This window comes from Lissotriton helveticus, chromosome 5_1 (assembly GCF_964261635.1).
Source record: "Lissotriton helveticus chromosome 5_1, aLisHel1.1, whole genome shotgun sequence".
In the NCBI taxonomy this organism is placed as follows: Eukaryota; Metazoa; Chordata; class Amphibia; order Caudata; family Salamandridae; genus Lissotriton; species Lissotriton helveticus.
In genome coordinates, this window is record NC_136065.1 from 370,703,151 (window position 1) to 370,728,664 (window position 25,514).

At 48.1% G+C, this 25,514-nt stretch overlaps 1 protein-coding gene across 11 annotated transcripts in view; it reads left to right on the forward strand.

The window, feature by feature from the left end:
- UBR4 (ubiquitin protein ligase E3 component n-recognin 4) overlaps positions 1 to 21,902 on the forward strand; it is a 2,329,353-nt gene extending 2,307,451 nt beyond the window's left edge. For all 11 annotated transcript variants that reach the window (XM_078642504.1, XM_078642505.1, XM_078642507.1 and 8 more), the window contains one exon: positions 21,286 to 21,902. In XM_078642504.1, the coding sequence (XP_078498630.1) occupies positions 21,286 to 21,350 (65 nt within the window). In that variant the 3' untranslated portion in view covers positions 21,351 to 21,902. The remainder of the gene's footprint in view (positions 1 to 21,285) is intronic.
- Positions 21,903 to 25,514: the final 3,612 nt, after the last annotated feature.

The window sequence follows — 25,514 nt, forward strand, 5'->3', positions numbered from 1 at the left end:
GCTCTCAAGTCTCTGGCTCCATCTCTACAGACTCGGTCCCTTCTGGTACAAACAGACAATACCACAAAAATGTATTATCTAAACAAGCAGGGGGGTACCAGATCCAGGACTCAGTCCATAGAAGCCCAGACCATCTGGCATTGGTTACTTGCACGGGACCTGTCCATAACAGCAGTTCACCTACCAGGGAGTCTCAACTCAGAGGCGGACGGCCTCAGCAGAGACTTCGTCGAAGTGCACGACTGGGTTCTCGACGAAGACGTCGCGCACAGCATTTTCCAGGCTTGGGGAACACCAGACATCGATCTGTTCGCGGACGCGGCAAACACAAAATGCCCCGTCTTCGCGTCCAGGTTTTCCCAGAAAGGGTCTCGAGGGAATGCCCTTTTGATAGACTGGTGTCAAAATTTGCTGTACGCCTTTCCACCGACACCGTTGATACCAGCAGTGATCAACCGGATGTACAAGACCAACTCCAGAATGATACTGATTTGCCCGGAGTGGCCACGCCAGTGGTGGTTCCCAGATCTCCTCCAGTTGTCAATCAGGCCACACAGGAGATTGCCTTGTCGCCCGGATCTTCTGTCCAAGCAGCAGGGGCGAGTGTTTCACCCCAATCTGCCCTCCCTGCGCTTGGCAGCATGGCTCCTGAAGTCATCCAGTACGGACATTTACAGCTGAATCCGGAGGCAAAGCGGCCTTCTACAAGACAATCCTACGGATTTAAGTGGAAACGCTTTTGCCTCTGGTGTCAGAGTAAAGGTCTTGACCCTATTCATGGTCAAGAACAGGTGATCTTGCCTTATCTTCTTTACCTTGCTGAGTCTGGTTTGCAGTTTAGTTCTATCAAGGTCCATCTTGCTGCAATAACTGCTTATAGAAAATCGCCAACACAGATATCGTTTTTTCGGATGCCTGTGGTGAAGGATTTTCTAGAGGGGTTAAGGAAGGTGTTTCCTCCAGTCAGGTCTCCTTCTCCACCTTGGGAGCTTAATGTGGTATTGACTAAGTTGATGGGTCCACCATTTGAGCCCATTACATAAAGCTTCTTTGCAACACTTATCTTGGAAAGTAGCATTCCTGGTAGCCATCACTTCTGCTCGTAGAGTGAGCGAGATTCAGGCTCTGTGTTGCAAGGAACCGTACACAGTTTTTCATGGAAACAGAGTGGTGCTTAGGACTCATCCTGCTTTTCTACCAAAGGTGGTGTCGGATTTTCATGTGAACCAATCCATAACATTGCCTACTTTCTTTCCAAACCCTTCGAGTCCGGCTGAGCGGACTTTGCATTCATTGGATCTAAAGAGGGTTTTGAAATTTTACTTGGATAAAACGAAGTCTTTGAGACACACGGACCGTTTGTTTGTGAACTATGGTCCTACGAATACTGGTTTGGCAGCATCCAAGAGATCCATTTCTAGATGGATAGTGTCATGTATCTTACTGGCTTATCAGCTAGCCCACAAGTCTTTATCAGGTAGACCTAGGGCTCATTCTACGAGAGGGAAAGCTGCTACCACAGCTCTGCTTAGGAATGTGGCTATGTCAGAGATATGTAAAGCAGCTACTTGGCGTTCAGTGCATACGTTTACACGCCATTACTGCTTGGATTCTGATGCGCAGACTGATGCACAAGTGGGACAAGCATCACTCAGAAATTTGTTTGCTGTTTCTAGTTAAACACTGTATTATTAAAAGTGCATCTATGCATTTATCTGTTCGCCCACTTCTAGTGGGTATGAGCTTGCTACTCTATTCAGTGCTTATGACTATTAATGAGTATCCCCTGGAAGAGAAGGATTAGTTACTCACCTGTAATCCTAGTTCTCTTCCAGGGGTATACTCATTAAAGTCATAAGCACCCTCCCGCCTCCCCGGGCGAGCAGTAGCATTGAAGTTTTTTCAATATGTATTATGAAGTTTTTAAGTGCAGATTCCTGCTAAAAGTTTACTGTACCGTACAAAAGAACTGACCTAACTGTCACCTGTGGTGCATGATGGGAACAGAGTTCTCCTAGAGGCCTTAAAGGCAAAGTGTGCAGATTCTCTGGGGCCTTAAAGGCAGGGTGCCAGTCTGATTTTCTGTACACAGACAATTTTTCATATGCAGCCTTTTAGGCTAATAACTGTTTACAACAGGTTCTTTGATGAAAATAAAAGTTTTTCATGGTTATGAAATGCATTTTGGGCTCATGCCTGTTTATTGCATTTATATTTAGCATATTTTCATGCTTCAGAACGTGTGTAAGGTTGGCTTTATTAACCTAGGTGTATATGTTAGGCTGCATATTATGGTTATTATACATGTATATGTGTATAATTATTTTTTCAAGTTCAAGTTCATAAGTCTTTATTTCGAATAAAATTCATAAAAGACCACAAAATAAAAATATTTACAAGATATCAACATTTTTGCATATTCCAAGGAACCCCAAATATAAAAAAAGGTTGCCCGTAGGCGACATACAAAATTTAAAAACACAAGTTAAGAAGAAGAATACAAGTTAATCAAAGCAGGGTTACACGTTCTTTGCACGTATCAGCCACATCCACCCCAGAAATTTAGCAACACAAATCACAGATTTTTCAGTGCGCATGTCGCGTAGTTTCAACAGGGCAGTGCGATTCTCTACACAATTTAAAGTTTTACAAATTGGTTGCAGCCATTTTAGTCGGGGCAACCGATATGCTGGGCACGCAAAAAATATATGGCCAATACTCTCAACCTGATCAGAGCAAAAAGGACACTTAGAGGTAGAAGACTTTGTCCATCTTGCAGTAAAGGAATTGATCGGCAACGTTCCCACACGAAACTGAAAGTACAGCTTGCGGTCAAGGGCTTTGCATATCAAATCCCAAAAAGGCTCAAGGGATGGTATAATCTTATGTGATAAGAACAATCCCGTTAGGCTATTTTCTGATGAGAGTGAAACCAAAACAGATTTCTTTGCTGCCCAAAATAGCTCTTTAAACTCCACTTTGGAGGGGAACCTAGCACATTCCGGATGCAACCATAATTCAGAAAGGCCCATGCAGTCCAGAGTCTGTTTGACCTCCCGCAGCCAAGGGATTTTCATGGCACCCCACAATGATCTAATTTCACACAATTCGTGGGCAAAAAGGCTAAGCTCATGAGTAGTCCAGAGTCTTCGCCAGAAGGCGACAAGCCGGTACTGTGCCATCTCATCCAGAGATCTGCAGCCCAAATCCAAAAGCAAGGGTTTTATGGGTGTCGATTGCGGAAGCCCAACTAGACTCCGAAGGAACCTATTCTGTGCTATGGTCAATGCTGTCAAGCTTTTGTAACCCCAAATGTCCGCACCGTACAAAGTGGCTGCGTTAACCTTGGCCTCATAAATTTTTAAAGCTGGTGTAATGCGTTTTGTCAAGGGTTTTTTTTGTTCCTTTAGCAAGCAGCCAGTGAGGCGGACAAATTTTAGAATTAAAACCTCCAGCTGGGGATTCCAGTTAAGTTGATGGTCAAGAGTCACGCCTAAATAGGACATGACTTTGACCTGTTCAATAGGGACACCTTCTAATAAAAATGAACTTGTAATTTGTTTGTTTTTGTTAAAAACCATAAATTTCGTTTTATCAGCGTTAATCTGAAGGTCATTTTCAGAACAAAATTCTGCAAATCTATTTAAAGCTGCCTGGAGGCCACTCCGAGTCCTAGAGAGGAGCAGGGTATCATCAGCGAATATTAACATGGGGTACTTGGCCCCCCCCAGGGTGGGTGCATCAGTTTGAGTTTCATTAAAGAAGGCAACCACCCGATTAATAAATAGGAGGAACAGCGTGGGTGCCAACACACAACCCTGCCGAACCCCGCGTTCGAGAGGGAAGTTGGCGGTTACCTGACCCTGCTTCCCCCATCTTACACGGGCAAAATTATCCTCGTGTAGACGCCTAACCAGCTCTAGAAGTTCAAGTGGAAGGCCCATAAGTCTAAGGGCATCCCATAACTTGGCCCTCGGAACCAGGTCGAAAGCCGACCTGAGATCGACAAAGGCGGCATACATGACACCTCCGCCCAAGAGGACCACCTTCCAGTATAACATGGTAAGGCGAAACACCTGGTCTAGGGTGCTAGTACCTGATCTAAACCCTGCTTGCAAGGGGGAGAGTATATTATTCTGCTCCATCCACCCCTGAATTCTAGCTAGGGCCATTCTTGATACCACTTTCTGAATAGTATCTATCAAGCTGATGGGGCGATAATTTTTCGGAGAAGTTCGATCCCCTTTCTTGTGTACCGGAAGTATTTCAGCCCCTTTCCAGGATTGTGGCACCCTAGCTCCCGCGGCAATAGAGTTTGCTAAAATTGTTATATAAGGGACCCATAATTCTATATTTAATTTAAAAAGATCTGCGGGAACAGCATCTATGCCTGGGGCTTTCCCAGACTGGACTAAGTGTAAGGCATGTTCGGTGTCAGAAAAGCAGAAGTTAAGAACATCCCCATAAACTTCTAGTGAGGTCCCCACTACAGACTCAGTAGCTAAATGAACGATGTTAGGGTCTTTAAACTGAGTGGAAAAGAATTCCACCCAATCATCAGAGGAAACATAATTTTCCGGAGTAAGTGAGTCAGAGCCCCGACCCCACCTAACCAACTCCCAAAACTTAATCTGGTTGGATGATTCACAGGCTTTAAGGAGTTCCGTCCAATATGAATCGTCCCATTCCCTTTTGGCTTCCCAAATAACGTGTTTATAGGCCTGTCGGGCTGTCCTGATTTCTGGGGTATTTCTAGATTTAACAGCAGCGATTAGTATACTATGGGCCTCTCGACAATTTTTAGTATACCAACCTTTGGGTTGCTTCACTTTCTGTTTTCTATATGGCCTAGTAAGCAGTTCTTTAATGGCCGCAAAACATGTCTCGTGAAGATCAACAATAGTGGGCTTAGCCCTGTCGTCGTCAGGTGAAAATGCAAGCATCTTATCTCTGGTTTCAAGGGCAAGATTTTCTATTTGACTGACAAGCTCCTGATCTACTATGACCCTCGGCCATTGGACTCGTCTTCTATTGTCACTTAGAACCAGATCTGATGTAATGCAGGCTGTTTCAGCCTGGGGGGGTGCTAAGCCCGGGACCTTAAATACAAATAAGAGTGGATCATGATCACTCTCTGGCCTTATTTCAATTGACATGTCCACTACTGTGTCCCAGGAATCGATATTGACCAAAATATAGTCAATACGACTCACACCAAGCCCATTATTGAAAGTTGGGTTGCCCACCTTATCAGATAAGCAACGCCCGTTCACTGCACGGAACCCCCATTCCAAACAGAAACCAAGCCAGTGGAGGGCAGCCTCTGTTCCCTTAACTCCCTTAGTTATAGCCAGCGGGGGAATATTCCAGACAGTCATCCTCCAACCCTATATCCTCACCTAGATTCATAATGGGTTCAAATGTGCAGTTCAAGTCACCAGCCACCAAAACGAGCTGGTCACTTTTCTGCTCATTTAGGAAGGCTTCCAAGTCATTAAGGATGGGTTGTTTTTTTCCACCCTGGCAACCCCTGGCATAGATATTAATTAAAAGGATGTCCTTGCAGTTCTCCTTGCGCAATAGCAGACAAAGGAGATCGGGGTTCTTCACCTGGATTTCCTTCACACTAAAACAGAGTGAGTTTTTTACCCAAATAGTTAACCCACCTGAAGGCCTACCCCTAAGACCCTGCAAAGCAGGTATATAAAAGTTTAGAAAACCTACTCTAAACAGGGGATCAACTGACCAGGTTTCCTGGAAAACGATGATATCATGAGTGATAATGAAATCGACCCAATCATCGTTGTCCAGGCGACCCCTTAAACCTGCTATGTTCCAAGATGCCATATTTATTGGGTTAGCTGGATTACTAAAACTGGAGGTCGCAGTGTGTCCCGGAACTCCAGACTCAATCAGAATACGCTCACCATCGATGTCCACTGGAAATAATAATCCCGATGGCATCATGGTGCATTCTATACTAGGTGCTACCCGGGAAGGCAAGCTGAGATCTACTGGATGCTTAAGAGCAACCCCCCCCCCATGTCAGTCAACCTCATCCAAACAGCCAAACATGTTACAGGTAGGCACACCTTGCCATCCAGTGTTCTGTGTGGGCCCACCATACCCAAAACCTCTAAGCCTGGGCTTTTGAATTGTCATCCAAGACCCACCCATGTCAAATTGCCGTTGAGGGGGATAAAAAAAGGTGAGGGGTCTAACAACGATTGACTGATCACCTTCGTAATGGGGCCATGAGCAAAGGTGCTGTGCAGTATTGGGATCAGCGAATGACACCACTATACAGTCACCAGTAATGTTTTTATAAGTGCGTCCAACCCATGGTACTCTTCGCACCATTAAGACCTGGCTTCTTAGGTGACTAGGTATCTGTTTGTTCTTGTTTAGCCAGTGGATGACTTTATTTTTAAGAGACCAAGGGTCCTCTTTTGTTTGATGGCCAAGAGAAGGAACGCCAGTTAATATGATGACATATGAGCTCGCCTCAGGAGGTAGATCAATATATCCACCACGAAAATTTGGTCTACTAGATTCTAACGGTGGACCGTTTTTATTAATCAAGTCGTTAGAACGTTGTACAACAGGTTTTAAGCTAGGTTTTGGACGTGTTGTATTCTGTGATGTGGTAGTGTGAGCCCTCGCCTTTGGTGGAATTGTAGTTTTAGCGGGGCAAGCTTGTTGTGTGGGTTTCGGTGGTATTGGGTCCTGAGGCATAGAACAAAGGCTAAGATTAGAAGAGTTGATGGCACTATCTCCAACAATTGTGCGAGGTTTAGGCACAGGTTTGGGGTTTGTGGTGGGGGGGGCAGGTGGGTCTGCCACAAGTGGCTGTGGCATCAAGCTCCCATCCTGTATGACCCTAGCTTCCATTTGCTTAAGACTAAAGCTAGCCAATGTAACAATAGTTTTGTCCATTTCTAACAAATGGTTTTCCATACGGGAGAGTCGTAGTTCTAGGGGAGTAAGTAACTTTTTGAGCGTGTCCCAAACTGTTTGTAAAAATTCCTCATCCCTCCTTCTGTCCCCCTCAACCTTACTCAATCTACACTTGTTTGGTACTATGTTATTGTTGACCTGGGAATTTTCCACTAAGGATTCAAACTCTACATCACTTGGGGCAAAACTAATGTCACTACCAAGTGGAGCAGGTACAACTTTATCTTTTGCATCCTCTGTCCCTAGTATACCCAATGGACGTCGATTATTAAAAAACTGGGAACGGGCAATCCTTGCCTTTTTACGAGCAAAGGTAGACCTTGCCAGAATTTTTTTCCGCTGGAGGGCAGCCTTTCTAGCGATAGCAGCTGACCTGGGCATGACAATTTTCCCCGGTGATTTTTTCCCTGCCACAAAAATGGATGGTACAGGCACCTCTGAAGCGGTTGGAATAGAAACCTTAACTTGCTTAAGAGGAGATACGGGTGGCGGGTGATGCATTTCAGCCATTGTAATCAAGGGGCGAGGGCCAGCTGGACGCTCGGGAGTTAGTGCTAAGGCCAGCTTTCCCAGGGACGATTTTTTGGAGGAAGCAATGTCCATAGACAGTTTCCGAGCAGCATCTAATTCCAAGGAAACCCTGTGCTGCATTTTATTTATTTCAGCATCAATGGCCAAGTTAGTCTTTGTGAGGAAATCGTCCAGAGTCCCACTAGGTTTTTTGAGACCCAAGGCAGTTTTGCTCCGACTACCCCGTGAGCACATTATTGACACAACAGAGGACAAGAATACACAGTGAAGTTAACACTAATAACAAAAAAGGTAATATAATGAAACCAAGGGGGGTAGCCCAGCCCTCTTAGACCTCGAACGGCCTCAAACGGCCCGCTCTTAGCCCGGTCTTCGCCCCGGGCTGCGTCCCGCGCTGCGGGAGTTAAGTGCTGTGTTATAGGGCCGGAATGGGCAGGGGGCGGGCCAGCAGGGAGAGCGGACCGGATGCTGGTATCCCTGGTCTCGCAGGGACTCCTGGTTGACGGAGTCCCCGCACGCTCGCAGCCCCGCCGAGCCTCTTGCCCTGCCTGCCTTGCTGGTCCTCCTCCTTAGGATGCCGAGATAATGCCCCACGCACTCCTGGGCGAAGCGGCACCCGCGAAGCGGGTGCGGCAAGAAGTGGAGAGAGTCGCCTTGTCCGGTCCGGTCAGGTACGCCTGTGGGTACGCCTGTGAGTACGCCTGTGCGTACGCCTGTGCTGCGCCGGTTCAGAATGGTGTCCCAAAGAAGAAAAGGTGGTGGAAGCCTTAACAAGCTTCAGCTGGGCAGGGGGCGGGCCAGCAGGGAGAGCGGACCGGATGCTGGTATCCCTGGTCTCGCAGGGACTCCTGGTTGACGGAGTCCCCGCACGCTCGCAGCCCCGCCGAGCCTCTTGCCCTGCCTGCCTTGCTCGTCCTCCTCCTTAGGATGCCGAGATAATGCCCCACGCACTCCTGGGCGAAGCGGCACCCGCGAAGCGGGTGCGGCAAGAAGTGGAGAGAGTCGCCTTGTCCGGTCCGGTCAGGTACGCCTGTGGGTACGCCTGTGAGTACGCCTGTGCGTACGCCTGTGCTGCGCCGGTTCAGAATGGTGTCCCAAAGAAGAAAAGGTGGTGGAAGCCTTAACAAGCTTCAGCTGGGCAGGGGGCGGGCCAGCAGGGAGAGCGGACCGGATGCTGGTATCCCTGGTCTCGCAGGGACTCCTGGTTGACGGAGTCCCCGCACGCTCGCAGCCCCGCCGAGCCTCTTGCCCTGCCTGCCTTGCTGGTCCTCCTCCTTAGGATGCCGAGATAATGCCCCACGCACTCCTGGGCGAAGCGGCACCCGCAAAGCGGGTGCGGCAAGAAGTGGAGAGAGTCGCCTTGTCCGGTCCGGTCAGGTACGCCTGTGGGTACGCCTGTGCGTACGCCTGTGCTGCGCCGGTTCAGAATGGTGTAATTATTTTAGTACTATGTACTTTTTGATATATTTACACATATATATGTATATTGTTATGTGTTCCGGGTTCCCGCTCATGGGCGGAGATAATTCAGTGCTTATGACTTTAATGAGTATACCCCTGGAAGAGAACTAGGATTACAGGTAAGTAACTAATCCTTCCTGACCACTCACCCTACACCTGAGAGCTTGGTCATTCAGGCCTCGACGTCTCAGAGTGTCTTTCTCACGGCTCCGCCGGATAAGGACTCTAAAAGGCTAAAAGAATTTGGTAAGAGGTTGTTCTCAGCCAGTTTATGTCTGTGGTCGGTTAACACCGCCTGCTTGTTGGGCCATTACTCCCATGCAGTGTGGGATTCCGTTGCTCAGGCCTTGCCTCAGTGTTCTGAGGAGGTCCACGCTGTCCTTTTCTCGAGCGATTGCTGAGGGTAAGGATGCGGCTAAGTTTGCCATCAGGTGTGGTTTGGACACCGCTCAATCGTTAGGCAGAACAATTTCCACGACTGTGGCGTTGCGGCGCCACGCCTGGTTGCGTTCTACTGGGTTCTCGCCCGATGTCCAGAGCACGCTCATGGACATGCCCTTTAATGGCTCCCGCCTATTTGGCGATAAGGCCGACAGAGCACTGGAGCGCTTTAAGGACTCACGGGCCACGGCCAAGTCCTTGGGTCTTTCTACGAAGAACCCTGCAACTCTTGGGTTTCGTTCCTTTTGTGGCCAGGGCAGGGGCACCCAGGCATGCCCCTCCAACAAGCCTGTGCAGAACCAACCTCAGCGCGGCCGCGGCTTTCGCAGGGGCGGGTCTGGGAACCAGCGTGCGGGTCAGTCCACCTCTACCCCTGCTGTTTCCACCTCCAAGCCTTCCTAATCTGAGCTTCAGGGAGCAACCCACGCCGGTATGTGGCAGGGTCCGCCACCACCTCCACCACTGGTGCGAAATTACATCGGACAAGTGGGTGCTGCAGATAATCTGCCAAGGTTACTCACTTCCCTTTCAGTCCTCCCCTCCAGCCATGCCACCTCGGTACCACCGCATGTCGGGGGATCATTTGGCTCTTCTCCGACAGGAAGCCATGACCCTCCTGGCCAAGGGGGCCATCAAGTGCGTTCCCGGTCAGGAAGTAGGGAGTGGTTGTTAATCCCACTACTTTCTGGTCCCCAAGAAGGACAAGGGGGGCCTGGGCCCCATCTTGGACCACAGGGACGTCAACGGCTTCCCCCGGAAGGAGAAGTTCAAGATGCTGACTCTGGCTCAGGTCCTAGCTGCCCTGGACCCTGGAGACTGGATGGTAGCGTTGGACTTGCAGGACGCTTATTTTCACATTCCCGTCCTGCCGGTTCACGTTAGGCCTGGAGCATTTTCAGTTTGCCGTGCTCCCCTTTGGCCTTACCAGCGCCCCTCGGGTGTTCACGAAAGTGATGTCGGTGGTCGCAGGTCAGGGGTGTTAGTCTTCCCCTACCTCGACGACTGGTTGTTGAAGGCGGGCTCACCCCAAGCAGTCATCACCCACCTTCAGATTACAGCCGACCTCCTGCATTTGCTGGGGTTCTCCATCAACGTCCCGAAGTTGCACCTGAATCCCTCTCAGTAGCTCCCCTTCATCGGAGTGGTTCTGGATTCGACACTGTTTCGGGTTTCTCCTCCCGAGCAGCAAGTCCGGGATATCCAGGCTATGATTCCGATCTTTTAGCCTCTATCCCGGGTTTCAGTCAGGATGACCCTCCGGCACCTGGGCCTGATGGCCTCCTGCATCCTGTTAATGCAACATGCCAGATGTTATATGCGGGCTCTGCAGTGGAACCTGAAGTTCCACTGGGCGCAGCATTGGGGCAACCTATCCGATCATGTCCAGATCTCGGAGGGCACTGCACGACACTTGCAGTGGTGGCTCGCAAATCGCGATTGGGTCAATGGCAGATCCCTCTCCCTTCCCCAACCGGAGCACACAGTAGTGATAAATGCTTCCCTCCTGTGATGGGAAAGCTACTTGGGAGAGGGGGAGATCAGAGACCTCTGGTCTCCGGCGGATTCCCAGCTCCATATCAACCTCATGGAGCTGCGGGCGATCCGACTTGCACTGAAGGCATTCCTTCCCTCTGTCCGGAGGAGTGTAGTGCAGGTGTTCAAGGACAACACCACCACCATGTGGCATTGCAACAAACAGGGCTGAGTGGGGTCGTGGACCCTATGTCAGGAGGCTCTGCACCTCTGGACATGGCTGGAACATCAAGGCATTACCTTAGTGGTTCAACACCTGGCAGGTTCTCTGAACGCCAGGGCGGACAAACTCAGCCACCAGTGCATGATAGATCACGAATGGCGTCTGAACTCGGACGTGGTGCAGGGTCTCTTTCTGCAGTGGGGAGAGCCCTGGTTAGATCTATTTGCCACCCAAGAGAACACGCAATGTCATCAGTTCTGCGTGTTGGAATTTCCAAGGCTGAACTCGCTCGGAGACGCTTTTCGTCTTGAGTGGAGCTGTGGTCTGTTGTACGCCTTTCTGCCTATACCTCTTCTGCCCAGAGTGCTAAAGAAGATCAGGCGCGACCGGGCCCAAGACATTCTTGTGGCTCCGGACTGGGCTCGAAGAGTATAGTATCCCGAGCTACTCAGTTTGAGCATGGATCCCCCGATCCGTCTGTCTCTTCGGGAGGATCTTCTGTCGCAGCTGCAGGGGACGGTCCTTCACCCAAACCTGTCGAGCCTCCACCTCCATGCATGGAGATTGAGCGGCGACAGTTGACCTCATTCGACCTGCTAGCCAGCTGACATTTAAAGCCTTTCTACCCTCCATCAAGGGAAGGCTAGTGTAGGTGTTCATAAACATTACCGCCTTGTTGCCTGCAACAAACAGATGAGGTGGGGATGTGGCCCCTTTGTCAAGAGGACCTGTGTCTCTGGACTTGGTTGGAACATCAGGGCATATCTCGGGAGGTAAACACCTGGCGGGCTATCTGAATGCCAGGGCAGACAAACTCCGCCGAAGATGCCCAACAGAGCAGGAATGGTGTCTCCATCTGGAGGTGGTGTAAAGTATTTTTCAGCAGTAGGGAGAACCTTGGTTAGATCTGTTTGCCATCACCTAGAATGCACAATGTCAGCAAATCTGCATGCTGGAGTTTCTAAGGCAGCTCTCGCTCAGAGGCGATTTTCTTCGCGAGTAGAGTTCAGGCCTCCTGTATGCTTTTCTTCCCACACCGCTCCTGCTCAGAGAACGATCAAGTCATCCTTGTGGATCGGAGTGTTTAGTATCCCAAGCTGTTGATCCTCCAATCAAGCTGCCTCTTCAGTAGGCCTTCTGTCGCAGCAGCATGGGAGTGTTCCCCACCCGAACCTGTCAATGCTCCACCTTCATGCATGGAGATTGAGCTGTGACAGTTGACAGCTTTCGACCTTCCGCCCCCAAGTATGCAATGGTATCTTGGTAGCCAGGCATACCTCCACCGAGACAGTATACGCCTGCCGTTGGGCAGTTTGTGCCATGGTGAGCAGAAAATCAGGTTGACCCTATTTCTGCTCCACTCACTTAGGTCCTTCTCTTAATCCTTTCCCTCCACCAGCAGGGACCTGCTCTTGCCACTTTAAAGGGCTATCTTTCTGCTATCTCCGCCTTTCTGCAGTTACATGATCAGCCATCCCTCGTCAAATCCCCGGCTGTACATAGATTCTTAAAATGTGTGTAACACGTTTTCTCCCTCACCCTTCATTATGCCTCAGTGGGATCATAATCTAGTCCGAATTGTTCTAATGTGTGCTCCCTTTGAGCCATTTAACAACTATCCTCTCACGTTCTTACCATCAAGGCGACCTTCCTGGTGGCAATAACATCGGCCCAGAGGGTCAGTGAGATTCGGGCTTTGTCATGCAAGCCTCCATATTCGAACATCTACGCAGATAAGCTGGTTTTTAACACTTGCAGCAGGGCCGGCAGTTCTGTGACTTTGACTCACAGATGAAGGTTCATTTATCACCCCTCCCCCCCCTGCTATTCCGGTACTAAAGGCCTGCACAACCTCTTCCAGGACTGCCTGCTGTGTCCAGTACAGAATACAGTTCTTCTAATGTCTCTATTCTAACCTGACCTCAAGCACCCTGGCCCCTGCCTGTTCAGCAATGGGAGCAGCAAATACCTCTTCCCGGTGACCTCTATCCTGCCCTGTCACACAGCTCTGCCAATGCACCTCAGTACTTTTCTGCAGGACCCTCTGTTATCCAGTTTGTGGGTCCACACATAGATTTGCCACTGCACCTCCATTCCATGCAGCAGTGCCTACTCTTCCATCACTTTGACTCACTGAGCTACGTCAATGTAACCCAGTCTTGTTGTGAAATCCCTGCCAAATCAGTTCTGGGCTCCAGGGAGGACGTTTACGCCTCTGTACCTCAGTCTAGCCTGGAGTCTGACATATATCATCAGTACTGAGTCATAAGTACAGCTTCTGTAATGTACCCCAGTTGTGTCATGTTTAATCCTGCCATTTTAGTTCTGGGCTCCATGGAGGACGCTTCCTCCCATACAGTATAAATACTGAAACCTAGGCCCTGCCCCTCTAATGTTTCTCATTCATGATAATTATTGTTTTAATAATTTATAATTGTATCGCGATCTTGTTATGTAACATAACGGTTCAGTTATGAAACAAAAGGAACTTTTTTTTTTTTTTTTTTTTTTTTTTTTAGCGTTGAACAAACATTCTTTTACGTTTCTCATTTACAGTGACCTTTAAATTCCAACACCTCTCCCCTCACACTCCACCATACATTGGCCCTTGTGTGAGCCTTGCTCAGCGATTTGTCTTGCATCAGTCCCTTCTCTCACTGACTTCTATTATTAACAAGCATTGGCATAGCCAATAGGTCTCGCTTTTGGGACTTTTTAAGTATTTAGTTATGCAGCACAATATCGTCGGTGCAACATCATCAACCGTTGCATGGCTAAACACTTATAAGGTCCCAAAGGCGAGACCTATTGGCTATGCCAATGCTTGTTTTTTTAAAGTTTTTTGTTTTATATAGCGTGAACTCGACCTGAAGATATCGGGTATCGGAGCGCTTTACATGAGCAGCAATTTCGTTACAGATGGACACATTCATTGTTGTTAGGCACGGGGAGTTTAAGTGATTCGCCCAGAAATACAGGATGTTGAGACTCTATCTAACCCTGTTCTCCAGTTTAGAGGTCGACCGCTCTAGCCATAAGGCTACATCCTCTCCCCAATAATATTTCTAAGATAAGGAATCAGCGATTGAGTCTTTACCAGATAAGGCGTTAACGAAGGTAAGTAACTTTTCCTTAAGGAATGAAGCCTGTTTCACAAGAAGAAAGGCAGTTGTTCCCAGGCGCGCAACACCCATTGGGCTCACGGGGCTTCAGCCCCCCCCGTCGTGTGTGTCAGCCCGGGCTGACACAGTTTCGCGGGTTGGGGCTGGCGAGCATCTAATTGCAGCCGCACCCGAGTAGTTAACAGGTCTTTGAAAGACCGTTTACTTGTAAATGAGGCTTTTGAGAAAGAAAACCCGACGCAGACCTGCTTACATATTGCAGCTCTCTTACAATTAGGAAATGACGTGGGTTAGGCACGCTCCGCCATAAAAGTGGACTTGTACATTTGGTGAGCTAAAAGCACAGTGACGATTTTCTCCTTGTATATGCCGTACATCTTGGTAAATATTTGATGGCGCTTTGGTTTCACTCACTATAGGAGAAGGGCTGACATAGTTTCCTTCGGTAACTGTTTTATCTTTGGGGCATTTTAATTGAAAGACCCGGGGGATAGGACCATAGATATAAGGTGTAAATAAATGACGGTATAATCTGTGCTTTGCCTGCCAACACATCACATGAGCGCAGGAATGTAAAACTTGCAATCTTAGCGGCTGTACTAGATGAGGCAAAGCCTTTGCATTCATATTATATGTGAAGTGTTTGGAGCCTTAACCATGACATGATATTGGAAGTAAGAATAGCTCTTGTTTGCAGTCAGAGTGCTGCCACGTGGGAATTATGGAATGTATTTCTGTATTTATTTTTCAATTTCCTGCAGCATCAGAGCTCTACTACTATTTACACAAGATGACATCATTGTGCCTTGGGGGCCTGTTTCTTGCTGTTCTTACGCCCAGGCAGTTAAGTGTTCGAAAATAAAACTGCAACATCAAGGCCGCTATTAGATACAGAACGTCACAGGCATGAGCGGGTGCATTACCACCAGCGTCACCAGAAGTGACACAACATATCTGAGGAGTGTCTATAGCAGTGAGACATTATTCACTCAGATGATGGGGGTCCATGTTCTGTACCTCAGTCGTGCAGATCCAAGTTCACGAGGAGTGGACACGGTAGCAGTGGAATAGTAACCATGCAGTGCTCAAACATTTCCCGCTCTGACAACACGGAGGGACTGCTCTTCTATAGCACACACTGCATATTAAGTCACATCTCGGCCATTCTTATTTGTATAATAAAATATTTAAGAAAACATTGGCTGAGATAAGCGACGTATTGATCTGTTAAAGGTTTTCGTAGTGCGCCCTGTTGAGTTCGGCCTGGCTCGCTGACTGGTATGTGTGATGTATTCACAAGGCCCCGTGGCAGCAGAAGGAGCCTTGTATGCCACCTGAACATAATATAAGGACATTGGCATTGAAAGAGATCTCTCCCTGTAGGAGAAATTGACAAGTTAGCAGGGCTCATACATTGCCCTGCTTCTTCTCCCTATTGCTACGACTATCTACAGCACTCCAATGCCTTACTCAATCAATCAATCAATCAATCATAGCATTTATATAGTGCACTACTCACCCGGAGGGTCTCAAGGCGCTGGGGGGAGGGGGTCCGCTACTGCTCGAACAGCCTGGTCTTGAGCTGCTTCCTGAAGGCGAGGTGGTCTTGGGTCAGGCGGAGGTGGGTCGAAAGGGAGTTCCAAGTCTTGGCGGCCAGGTAGGAGAAGGACCTTCCTCCTGTGGTGGCTCTTCGGATGCGGGGGACGGCGGCGAGGGCGTGGCTTGTCGATCGGAGCTGGCGTGTGGGAGCGTAGAAGTTGAGGCGGCTGTTGAGGTATCCTGGGCCTTGGTTGTGATGGGCTTTGTGTGCGTGGGTGAGGAGACGGAAGGTAATTCTCTTGTTGACTGGGAGCCAGTGCAGGTCTCTCAGGTGTCCGGAGATGTGGCTGCGGCGGGGGATGTCCAGGATGAGTCGTGCTGAGGTGTTCTGGATCCGCTGGAGTCTCTTCTGGAGTTTGGCGGTGGTTCCGGCGTAGAGGGAGTTGCCGTAGTCCAGACGGCTGGTGACGAGGGCCTGGGTGACCGTCTTCCTGGTCTCGGTGGGGATCCATCGGAAGATCTTACGTAGCATGCGCAGGATGTTGAAGCACGACGAGGAGACGGCGTTGACTTGTCTGGTCATGGAGAGGGATGAGTCCAGGATGAAGCCCAGGTTGCGTGCGTGGTCTGTGGGTTTGGGTGCGCTGCCCAGGGCGGGGGGCCACCAGGAGTCGTCCCAGGCGGAGGGTGCAGATCCCAGGATGAGGACGTCCGTCTTGTCCGAGTTCAGTTTCAGGCGGCTGTTCATCATCCACTTGGCAACGTCTGTCATCCCTTCGTGTAGGTTGGCTCTGGCGGTGGCGGGGTCTTTGGTGAGGGAGAGGATCAGCTGGGTGTCGTCGGCGTAGGAGATGATGTTGAGGTTGTGCTGGCGTGCGATGGCTGCGAGGGGGCTCATGTAGACGTTGAAGAGTGTTGGGCTGAGCGAGGAGCCTTGAGGAACGCCGCAGATGACTTCAGTGGCCTCCGATCTGAACGGGGGGAGGCGGTCTCTCTGTGTCCTTCCGGCGAGGAAGGAGATGATCCACTCCAGTGCCTTCTCCTGGATTCCGACGTTGCTGAGGCGCTGTACTAGGGTACGGTGGCAGACAGTGTCGAAGGCCGCGGAGAGGTCCAGGAGGATGAGGGCCGCTGTTTCTCCGTTGTCGAGCAGGGCTCGGATGTCATCGGTGGCTGCGATCAGGGCGGTCTCCGTGCTGTGGTTGGCCCGGAAGCCAGACTGCAAGAGGTCGAGGGAGCCGTTCGTCTCGAGGAAGGCGGCCAGTTGCTTGTTGACGGTCTTCTCGATGACTTTTGCTAGAAACGGAAGCAGCGAGATGGGGCGGTAGTTCTTGAGGTCGGTGGGGTCGGCTGATGGCTTCTTAAGTATGGCGCTGAGTTCGGCGTGCTTCCAGCTCTCCGGGAAGGTAGCAGTGTTGAAGGAGGTGTTGATGATGTCCCTCAGGTGGGGTGCGATAACAGCGTCGGCCTTGTTGAAGACGTGGTGAGGGCAGGGGTCTGTCGGGGATCCGGAGTGGATGGAGTTCATTGTGTTGACGGTGTCTTCGGTGCTGATCGGGGTCCAGGCGCGGAGGGTGGTTGTGGGGGGGGGGGTGGTTCGATCGTGGCGTGCGTCGGTTGAGTGGTGAAGCTGTTGTGTATGTCTGCGATCTTGTTGTGGAAGTAGGAGGCGAGGGAGTTGCAGAGGTCTTGCGAAGGGGTGATGTCGTTGTTTCCGGCGTTGGGGTTGGAGAGCTCTTTCACGATGTCGAAGAGTTCTTTGCTGTTGTGTGCGTTGTTGTCTAGTCATTCCTTGAATGCGGTTTTCTTGGTGGCGTGGATCAGTTGGTGGTGTTTTCGGGTGGCGAGCTTGAGGGCAGTCATGTTGCCCGGTGTTGGGTCTCTGCGCCAGGTTTTCTCGAGTGCTCTGCAGTTCTTCTTGGAGCTCTTGAGTTCGTCGTTAAACCATGGTGCTTTCTTGCTGCCGGGTCTGCTCGGCGGGGTCTTCAGAGGGGCGAGGTCGTCTGCGCAGTCGCTAATCCATTTCGTGAGGTTGGTGGCCGCTTGGCTGGGGTTCGTTGTGCTGGTGGGAGGGTTCTTGCTCAGGGAGGTAGCGAGCTGGTCTGCGGTGATCTTGTTCCAGCTTCTACGGGGAACCTGTTGCTGGTGATGGTGGAGCGTGGTCCTTCTGAAGCTGAAGTGGACGCAGCTGTGGTCCGTCCAGTGGAGTCCCGTGGCGTGGCTGAAGGCGATGTCCTTGCTGGAGGAGAAGATCGGGTCGAGTGTGTGTCCGGCGTAGTGGGTGGGGGTGGTCACCAGTTGCTTGAGTCCGAGGTTGGAGAGGTTTTCCAGCAGGGTGGTGGTGTTGCGGTCGTTGTTGTTCTCCAGGTGGAAGTTGAGGTCCCCGAGGAGGATGTAGTCGGCGGAGGGGAGGGCGTGCGGGCTGATGAAGTCGGCGATGTCTTCGCTAAATTGTGTGCGTGGTCCCGGGGGTCTGTAGATGAGAGTGCCTCTGAGGGTGGTCTTGGGGTTGATGTGGATCTGGAAGTGCAGGTGTTCGGTGGGTGCGAGGGTATCGTCGGTGTCGGTCGTGATGCGGATGGTGTTTCTGTGGATGATGGCGATGCCTCCTCCGGTCTGGTTGACGCGGTCCCTCCGGATGATCTTGTAGCCGTCCGGGATGGCGATGGCGATGTCGGGCGCTGAGGAGGCGTTCATCCAGGTTTCCGTGAGGATGGCGACGTCTGGGGCTGTGGTGTCGAGCAGGTTCCAGAGCTTACTAAATACATGCACAAAACAGAAGAGCTTTAAAATGAACTAAACAAGGATTTCGTGATATGATGTTCTCCTTTCTCATAAGGGGTCAGGTCATTCCATATTGTGATTGAATGTGGTATCTCTCGCTGCTTGAATCCTGCCTACCTATCAGGCCACTTCTCACACATGCACTTCTACAAAGGGAACTCTTTGTGCAGGTCTTATGTGGGTCCGTAACACCAAAATATGTGTTTTTAGTGCCTTCTTAAAGCAAGTCAAGTTGGACGGATATCTCAGCAATTCTCGGAGAGAGTCCAGATTTTACTGACCGAGTTGATTGTAACTGTCACTCTCCTCAGAGCGTTGCAACACTGCTTACTGAAGTAGCTGTGGGCGCTTTATATATGGTCTCAATCAATCAATCCGATAGATGGGCCTGGGGCAGAAAAAGCTCTGAAGCCTTAATTTTGAAGTTGACTTGTGGGACTTTCAAAAACAATTTATCCTGAGTCCCTAGATATTTTATGTTGCAGTAGAGTGAGATTCTGCTGGATAAATAGAGGAGGACCAAGTACATATATTCATCCTACAGCAGTGTATACACATATGCATCCAGCAGTCAAGTTTGAATAGGATTCCATCTTATAACTCGTAACCAGTGAAGGGATTTAGAGCTGCTGCTGTACCATGATCGCTTCTACCCAACGCTGAGACAGGTGAGACATTCTGGGCCATCTGCAACCGATTGAGCCGTGAAGCTGGAGAGCCATTGTAAATGCAGTTATATTAATGCAGTCTCAAGTTAATAACAGCCCCCTCCACTTCAAGGCAGAAGAGAGTGAGTGCATGACGTGTCTCACCTTTGCTTGTTGGTGGCAGCAACTCTTAATTACAAGCCCTTGCTTACCTAGAGGCATGATCTGCGTCACATTTTGGCCTTAGATACTGTCTCTGTCTTTTGCACACTGACTGTTTGGGAAGTTACGAGGAGGGTGGCTCTCTCCTTGGTTCCAATTAGGATTATAAATGTCTGGGGATAGATGTAATTCACAAAGAATTCACAGCTTTAATGTTCCTTAGTACTAATATACTACATATTTAGGTGCTTTTATTACGCAGAATGCAGTAGTATACGAACCCATATTTCACAGGGATTGCCATTGAATATAGATTTCATCATCAAAATGATATCCCCCAAACCACTCTGTGGAGCTTTACATTGTGAAGAATATTGAGAGTATGTGGCTTGGAGGACCACATTATGCAGCAAGGTTATCTAATTTATGTCTAAAAAATTGCAATTTAGGTGGCACATTATATATATATTTTTTAATTTTTAGAGTTTTATATAGCACAAACTAGACCTGAGACATCGAGTATCAGAGCGCTTTACATGAGCACCAGTTTTGTTACAGATGTACACATTCATTTTTGTTAGGCACTGGGAGATGAAGTGATTTGCCCAGAATCACAGGATGTTAAGCATCGTTGCTGAGACTTGAACCCGGTTCCCCAGGTCCAAGGTCCACCGCTCTAGCCGCAAGGCTACATCATCATTAGCTAGAAGCAACATTCTTTGTTAATTCTAAAGAATAGGTAGTAAAATGATATGGCAACTGTGGTAAATCTATAATTATGTGGTAAACCCTGAAGCTATTGTATCACATAAATCCGAAGTCCCTCACCATTGCCCACTGTTATATCAACAATTTATTCATGCAAGTATATAAAACCTAAACATTTTTAACAGGGTTTTCAAGCTAACTACCCAACACAAAGATGTAATATAAAACTACATAACACTAATGTGTAATATGTAGCCATGTCTGGGCTCTCTCCAGGCGTGCAACCGCAATTGGTCTCAAAGGGCTTCAGCCCCTCCCCCCTGTCGTGTGTGTCAGCCTGGCTGAGACAGCGTCCCGGGCACAAACACAGCCACACCCGAGTACTTCACAGGTCTTTAAAAGACCATTTGCTTGGTAATGAGGCTTTGTTGTTTTTTCACCCCTTTTTAGAGAGCCCCTGTATCTCCACTCTGCATACTGCTGGAAGAATTAGCCCCACCCGAAATTTTTTCTTAGCCCCCCCCGAAATTTGTCTCTAGTTGCGCCTCTGGTTGTTCCTGTATTCATGAGAAATATTCAATTTCACAAAACGCCCCTTATTGAGCCTGGTTGTTAGTCTGCCGTAGTGTTTGTTTTTACTGACATTATAGAAGACAGACACTGTGACTTCGGATAGTTATTTGTACAGACATACGTTTTGGGACCAGAAATCTATGCAAAAGTGTTCGATTCTAAGATCTAGACATCTATATTTAACGTTAATGAAGACGGGCGAGAGAAGATTCTGTGCATGTTTTGTGATCCGGCTGCACGCAGTGTCTATGATGGGAGTCCACCAGATGTCGCTGTTGCAAGCTGTTTGTGTGTCGACGCTCGGTCACTGCTAGCTGCCTCTGTGGAGCAGCGGCCGAGGGTGTCCCTGCCTAGCGTTCGCCTGGAAGCCCCTCTCTATGCGAGTAGTGAGGTGTAAAGCGGGGTCGGCCATTCATCACATCTGCCTCTTTAGAGGGTCACTGTGGGGTGAGCGGGTTAGGGGGCGCATGCCCCCTCTTCACACGGCCCCTCTGCTAGCGGTCACGTATGCCGCAGCCGAGGAAGGGTAACTTTGGACATGGCAGTTCAAAGGAAGGGTCGGGGTGTAGACACTGCAGCATAGTGACTCCGGCATGTAAACACTGTTCATTTCTGGGAGCAAGCAGCTCTGACTAACTCCTTTGTCTGCTCTGTTTTTTTCCAGGCCTTTTATCAGAAATCACCGACCCTGACAGCTTTCTCAAGGATCTTTTGAACTCCTTCCCCTGAGCACGGAGCAGAGAAGCCGCTCTGAGGGAGCCGAGTTGCATTTTCTTCTGCCATCTTTATTTCTGCTAATGCGGTTTTATTCTTTCACTCGTATCTGCGCCACTCCCCCCCCCCCCCCAATCCTCTGCTCACCCCCACCCTCCCCAAGATTCTGTTTTTCTTGAGTTATTTGAGGATTTTGGCCTCAGGTTTTATCTTGTTTCATTGCTTAGATATGGAGATGCCGTGTGTTATAAAAACTATTGATATTCAACATTAAAATGAAATTCTTTCACTGGTGGTGACATGAATTGAGTGCATTCTTTTTTAGACTTAACTGTCCTCAGAACAAGCATTTTAAAGAATTGTCCCGTGTATTTTATGTAAATAAGAGTGTTTTCCTAAATCTTGTGCTAGTCCAACTGCATGATATCCAAGCTCTAGCGTCTTGTTGTTAAGAGGGCGAGATTGTAAAACAAACGCTTCCTTAACACGATGCTTCTGCATAAAGAAATTCTGGGTTGCAGTGTTGACGTAAATAAAGAACTGTGCTCTCCGTAAGCTTTACACTCACTTTGTGTCCTCATGTTTTTTTTAAGCCTACCTAACCTCCAGTCCCTTCAAACAACAGTTCTGGGAATCGTGCTGCTAGCACTAGAGGTGAGCGAGCCGCTGAAATCTCGAGCCAGATATTACTAGCACTAGAGGTGGGCGAGCCGCTGAAAGTTCGAGCCAGATATTACTAGCACTAGAGGTGGGCGAGCCGCTGAAAGCTTGAGCCAGATGCTGCTAGCACTACAGGTGGACGAGCCGCTGAAAGCTTGAGCCAGGTGCTGCTAGCACTAGAGGTGGGCGAGCCGCTGTAAGCTTGAGCCAGATGCTGCTAGAACTCGAGGTGGGCAAGCCACAGAAAGATCGAGCCAGATGCTTCTAGCACTAGAAGTGGGCTAATCACGGAAAGCTCGAGCCAGATGCTGCTAGCACTAGAGGTGGGTGAGCCGCTGAAAGTTTGAGCCAGATGCTGCTAGCATTAGAGGTGGGCGAGCTGCTGAAATCTCGAACCAGATGCTGGTAGCACTAGAGGTGGGCGAGCCATGGAAAGCTCAAGCCCGATGCTGCTAGCACTAGAGGTGGGTGAGCCACTGAAAGCTCAAGCTAGATGCCTGGCTCAGCTCGAGGTTCTCTTGGATACTCAATTCCAAAACAAACTGAGCCTTCGTGTGGCTTCTGCCCGTCACCCACGCTCTAACCTCATGCACAGAGAGTTAAACATAAGGCACTGGCCTTTGATACAAAACCCGTTTAGAGGCTGAACTGCACAACGTGGAACCAGCAAACCTGGGATTAATCCCAGCTTCACCAAATTCTGTGATCTGCGGCAAATATTCACTTTCACTGAGCCTCCTTTTTTCTTCATTGTCACTAATGAGAATACCTTCAAATACGTGAGTTCAGGATGTGCCGTCTACAAGAACCTCTTGTTTTGGATTTAATACACTATAGCAGTATTTCCCAAACTGTGCATCACCAGTGGACTTCTAGTGGGTCGCGAAAGAGCAAGAAATAAAATGTCCCAACATTTGTTTGTATCTTTTCACATGTTTTGTGATTCAAAGACAGAGGTCAAATGTCGGGCCGTGTCTTCAGACAAATTGCTCATTATTCTTTAACGTGGAGATTGGTGGTTACTTTTCTTTCTCTGACTGCAAAGTGAGAGAATTTTTAAAGTGAACTACGGGTCAATCGTGCTGGGCCACAGGGAGTGGGATTTGTAGGGCTGTAAAATATAATTTTTTTTGTAACGCACAACAAAATCTGAATTCCTGTAAATGAACTGTACACATATTTTAGAATACACAGCATTTAGGAAAGTCGCACATTTTGTTAGTAATTCTGAAGTGTGATGGAAACAAAGATTTTAATAGGATCAAAACAAATGAAGAGCCTTTTACTAGGTTATGCACAAATGATGAATATTTACTGAAACCTGATTTCTCCATATCGTTTGTGTGCTATATAGATTTATCAATAAAAATGTATGTCTGTGCAAACTTAGTGGCCATTTCAATGGAAAATGTGCTGTCTGAAAATGACTGCAAGCTACTGCATGATGCTTTTGTTATATATTTGCAACAGTTTGCTCCAAAATGTACCACCATGTACATATTATGCCCTTACCACTCTCCTACTGAATACATTTTATACACTACACTTTGTGTGAAGCTAGGATTTTCGCAATCCCCTTGACTTTAGTAATGTATATTGAGGTCTGCACATACACTCGGAAAATTGTTCTAGCACGACTAGTGCAAAGGGTCTGAATTATGCTCCTAAGCCCAATTTTAAAACAAACCCTTGCAAACATTCCCAAACAAGACTCTGGGTGAATCTTCCAGTATTTTTTTTTACTTTACACATCCATTTCAACAGAGAATGTGCTCACTATACTTATTAATTTGTCTCACTTTCATATTGCTTTTCCCACAAAAAATGAGAAATAAGGATTTTGCCTAATGGCCAGAGCTGCTAACTTTGGATCTGTGTGAACCAGGTTTGAGTCCCAGCGTTGCAGCTAAGCAAATCATTTAATCTGCTCTGCTTAGAATGGATTTAATCTTATGTTATGTAATCTGGTGCTCATTTAAAGCACTCAAAAGCCCTTGGGCAACGTTCACGTTTAATCTATATTTATATTTTCAAAAATGCCCCACTGGGCCTCGTTTTAACTCTGAAATTGATATGAGGCTTACCCCATACTCTGAGGCCGATGGGAGTTTCCAAATTTGCTAAAATCACTGTAGCAACACCAAGTTTTTTGTGAAACATCCTAATTGTAGTGAACAGATGCCACAGGCCAGCCTTCACACTGAAAAGGGTTCCAACTACTGTGCAGTTCACCATCTGCCACTTTCATCGGTAGATCATTTTCATGGCCACAATCCTATAAAGTCATAATGAAGGACGTGGTTAATTTAATGACCTTTTCAAACAATTGCTGTTTTGTAAGCCCGTTTACTATTACCTTCTCATTACCTTTAAAGTGAGGTGGCTCATGAAGGTTTGCCGTTATAAAAATTGGGTTGTGGTTCTACAACGTTTTGGGAAGGACTACACTATTGTGTTGCTTCTGGATGACAAGAAGGTATGCCACATATAGAGTGCAAATGATAGGGGAATTGCCTTTTAGTGCACCAGTGGCATTGTTGTAGGGGTGGGGGACATGAATATATCTTTGTACATGTTTGAAACCTATCACTTTTAATAAATGCCTCTCTATGTAGGAATCCTGCGAATATCTTGGTCTCAACATAAGATCGAATAATACCCAAAGTTGCATCCTACATGCCTTATATCACCCTCCGGGAAACAATATGAACTTCATTGACCAGCTAATGGAGATCATCACAGCTAACGCGAACACTGACACTATTAACATATTTTTGGGCTATTTCAATCTACACTGGAATAACAATAACGACAAACAAGTCAACACGCTGAAAGACTTTTTAACTGACCTAAACTTATCCCAAGCATGTCTACAACCAACACACTCGAAAGGAGCAACATTGGACTGGATAATCTCGTAAAACGATATCTCAATCCTCACTATAGAACCATGCGACTGGTCAGATCATCATGCCATAACCTTTATGATACCCACATGGACGAAAACACAAACCATTCAGCCTATCAAAACCAAAAGATGGATGCGAGATACGAGAGACTCTGCAATGGAACTACTAAGCGAAAACATCAAGAAAGACCTAATCCTTCCACACAACATGCAGAATGTGACTGACTTAACGAACCATTACACTACATCAGTAACAAATATAGTCTACGCCACTATACCGCTAAAATTGAAAAGAATCACAGAGAAAGAAAAAAAACCATGGTTCAATGAGACACTAAATGAAGACAGGCGAAAGTTAAGACAGGCAGAAAGAAAATGGAGACAACACCCTTCATCCCCGGAGCTGAAATTTCTTAGAAAAATCAGAAATGACTATAACAAAAAGATCCTCAAATCTAAAAAGGAATTTATTAGAACAGAACTAGACAACGCCAAGAACAGACCTTGGAAACTATTCGAGATATTAAAACAACAATCAAATAAGCAGACCAAATCTGCCCAACAATTCACCAAAACTCCACTCAGCTGGGAAGAGTTCTCAAACTTTTTCA